Raw genomic sequence first — 1,583 nt, forward strand, 5'->3', positions numbered from 1 at the left:
TCACTCACTCACTCACTCACTCTCACACACACACACACACACTCACACACTCACACACTCTCACACTCACACACACACACACACACACTCAAACTCTTTACTGAATTAACCGAAAAAACAGACACAACAGATGAGCAACAAACAAAAATCAGATTTTTAAAAAATATTTTGCATTTTATTGTTTACATTTATATTGAATGAAAAGAGAAAATATATTTTATCAAAAAACATTTTAGATATTTTTTTTCAGGTTTTTAAAAACATTTTACAAAAGAAAAAACTGCTAAAAAGAATACAAAACAAAGTAATACATGGGCTTATTAATATGCCAACATTTATTTATGCATATTTATTTAAAAATTCAGTTTAATATTGAATGAAAAGAGAAAACAGACACAATATATGATCAAAAACCATCTTTTCAGATTTTTTAAACATTTTACAAAATAAAAATATAGATGAATATAAAATAAACTAAATATAAACTAAAATTTAAATATTTATATTATGCATAAATTTAAAAAATACTAGTATTTATTATTAATAAAAATAAAGAAATATGCATGTATAACTGCATCCACATAAATATGAAAAACATTTTTTAGATTTTTACAAACATTTTACAACAGAAAAAAGTAAAAAAAAATTATATATAAAAAATATGAGAGATTTCAAAAAACATAAATAGATATGCATATATCCACAAACATATATAAACAAATCAACATATATATATATATATATATATATATATATAGAAAAACATAATTTCAAGATTTTTGAAAATAGATGAATACAAAAAATAATAAGAAAATGCATAAATACAGTATAAAACGGCATAAATAGATGCATATAAAACTGCGTCCATATATATTATATTTTATAGATGTTTTTTGTTAAATTATTTTGTAAGAGAAAACAGACAGTCAAGAGAAAAATACATCTTTTCATATTTTTACCTTTTTTAACTTCAAAAAATTTTTTTTCACTTTTTACAACAGGAAAAAACGAGATGAATACATAAAAGTTAAAAAATAAATCGGCCTATTATAATTATGTTTTAATATAAAGTAGCCAAGTGTGAAGGGAACTGAAGCAGGTTCTAAGCTGTTCAGATGTCAGAATAATGTTCTCTGCTGATGTTCTGCAGGTTCTGCTGGATGGCGCTGAAGCTCAGAGTTCAGACGGACAGACTAAGCTGGATCAGGTGTGTTCCTGTGTGTGTTTATTCATGACTCCAGTGTGAGATGATGATGCTGATGCTGATGATCCTGATAATGCTGATGCTGATGCTGATGATGCTGATGCTGATGCTGATGATCCTGATAATGCTGATGCTGATGATGCTGATGCTGATGCTGATGATCCTGATGATGCTGATGCTGATGATGCTGATGATGCTGATGCTGATGATCCTGATGATGCTGATGATGCTGATGCTGATGATCTTGATGATGCTGATCCTGATAATGCTGATGCTGATGATGCTGATGCTGATGCTGATGATCCTGATGCTGATGATCCTGATAATGCTGATGCTGATGATGCTGATGCTGATGCTGATGATCCTGATGATGCTGATG

General features: G+C 29.1%; 1 protein-coding gene across 1 annotated transcript in view; it reads left to right on the forward strand.

The window, feature by feature from the left end:
* The window catches only part of LOC107653883 (NEDD8 ultimate buster 1), a 13,010-nt gene that overhangs the window by 8,262 nt on the left and 3,165 nt on the right, over window positions 1-1,583 (forward strand). The window contains exon 12 of the mRNA XM_016440752.1: window positions 1,151-1,207. Within this exon, the coding sequence (XP_016296238.1) occupies window positions 1,151-1,207 (57 nt within the window). The remainder of the gene's footprint in view (window positions 1-1,150; window positions 1,208-1,583) is intronic.

This window comes from Sinocyclocheilus anshuiensis, unplaced genomic scaffold (assembly GCF_001515605.1).
Source record: "Sinocyclocheilus anshuiensis isolate Anshui unplaced genomic scaffold, SAMN03320099.WGS_v1.1 scaffold1994, whole genome shotgun sequence".
Taxonomy (NCBI): domain Eukaryota; kingdom Metazoa; phylum Chordata; class Actinopteri; order Cypriniformes; family Cyprinidae; genus Sinocyclocheilus; species Sinocyclocheilus anshuiensis.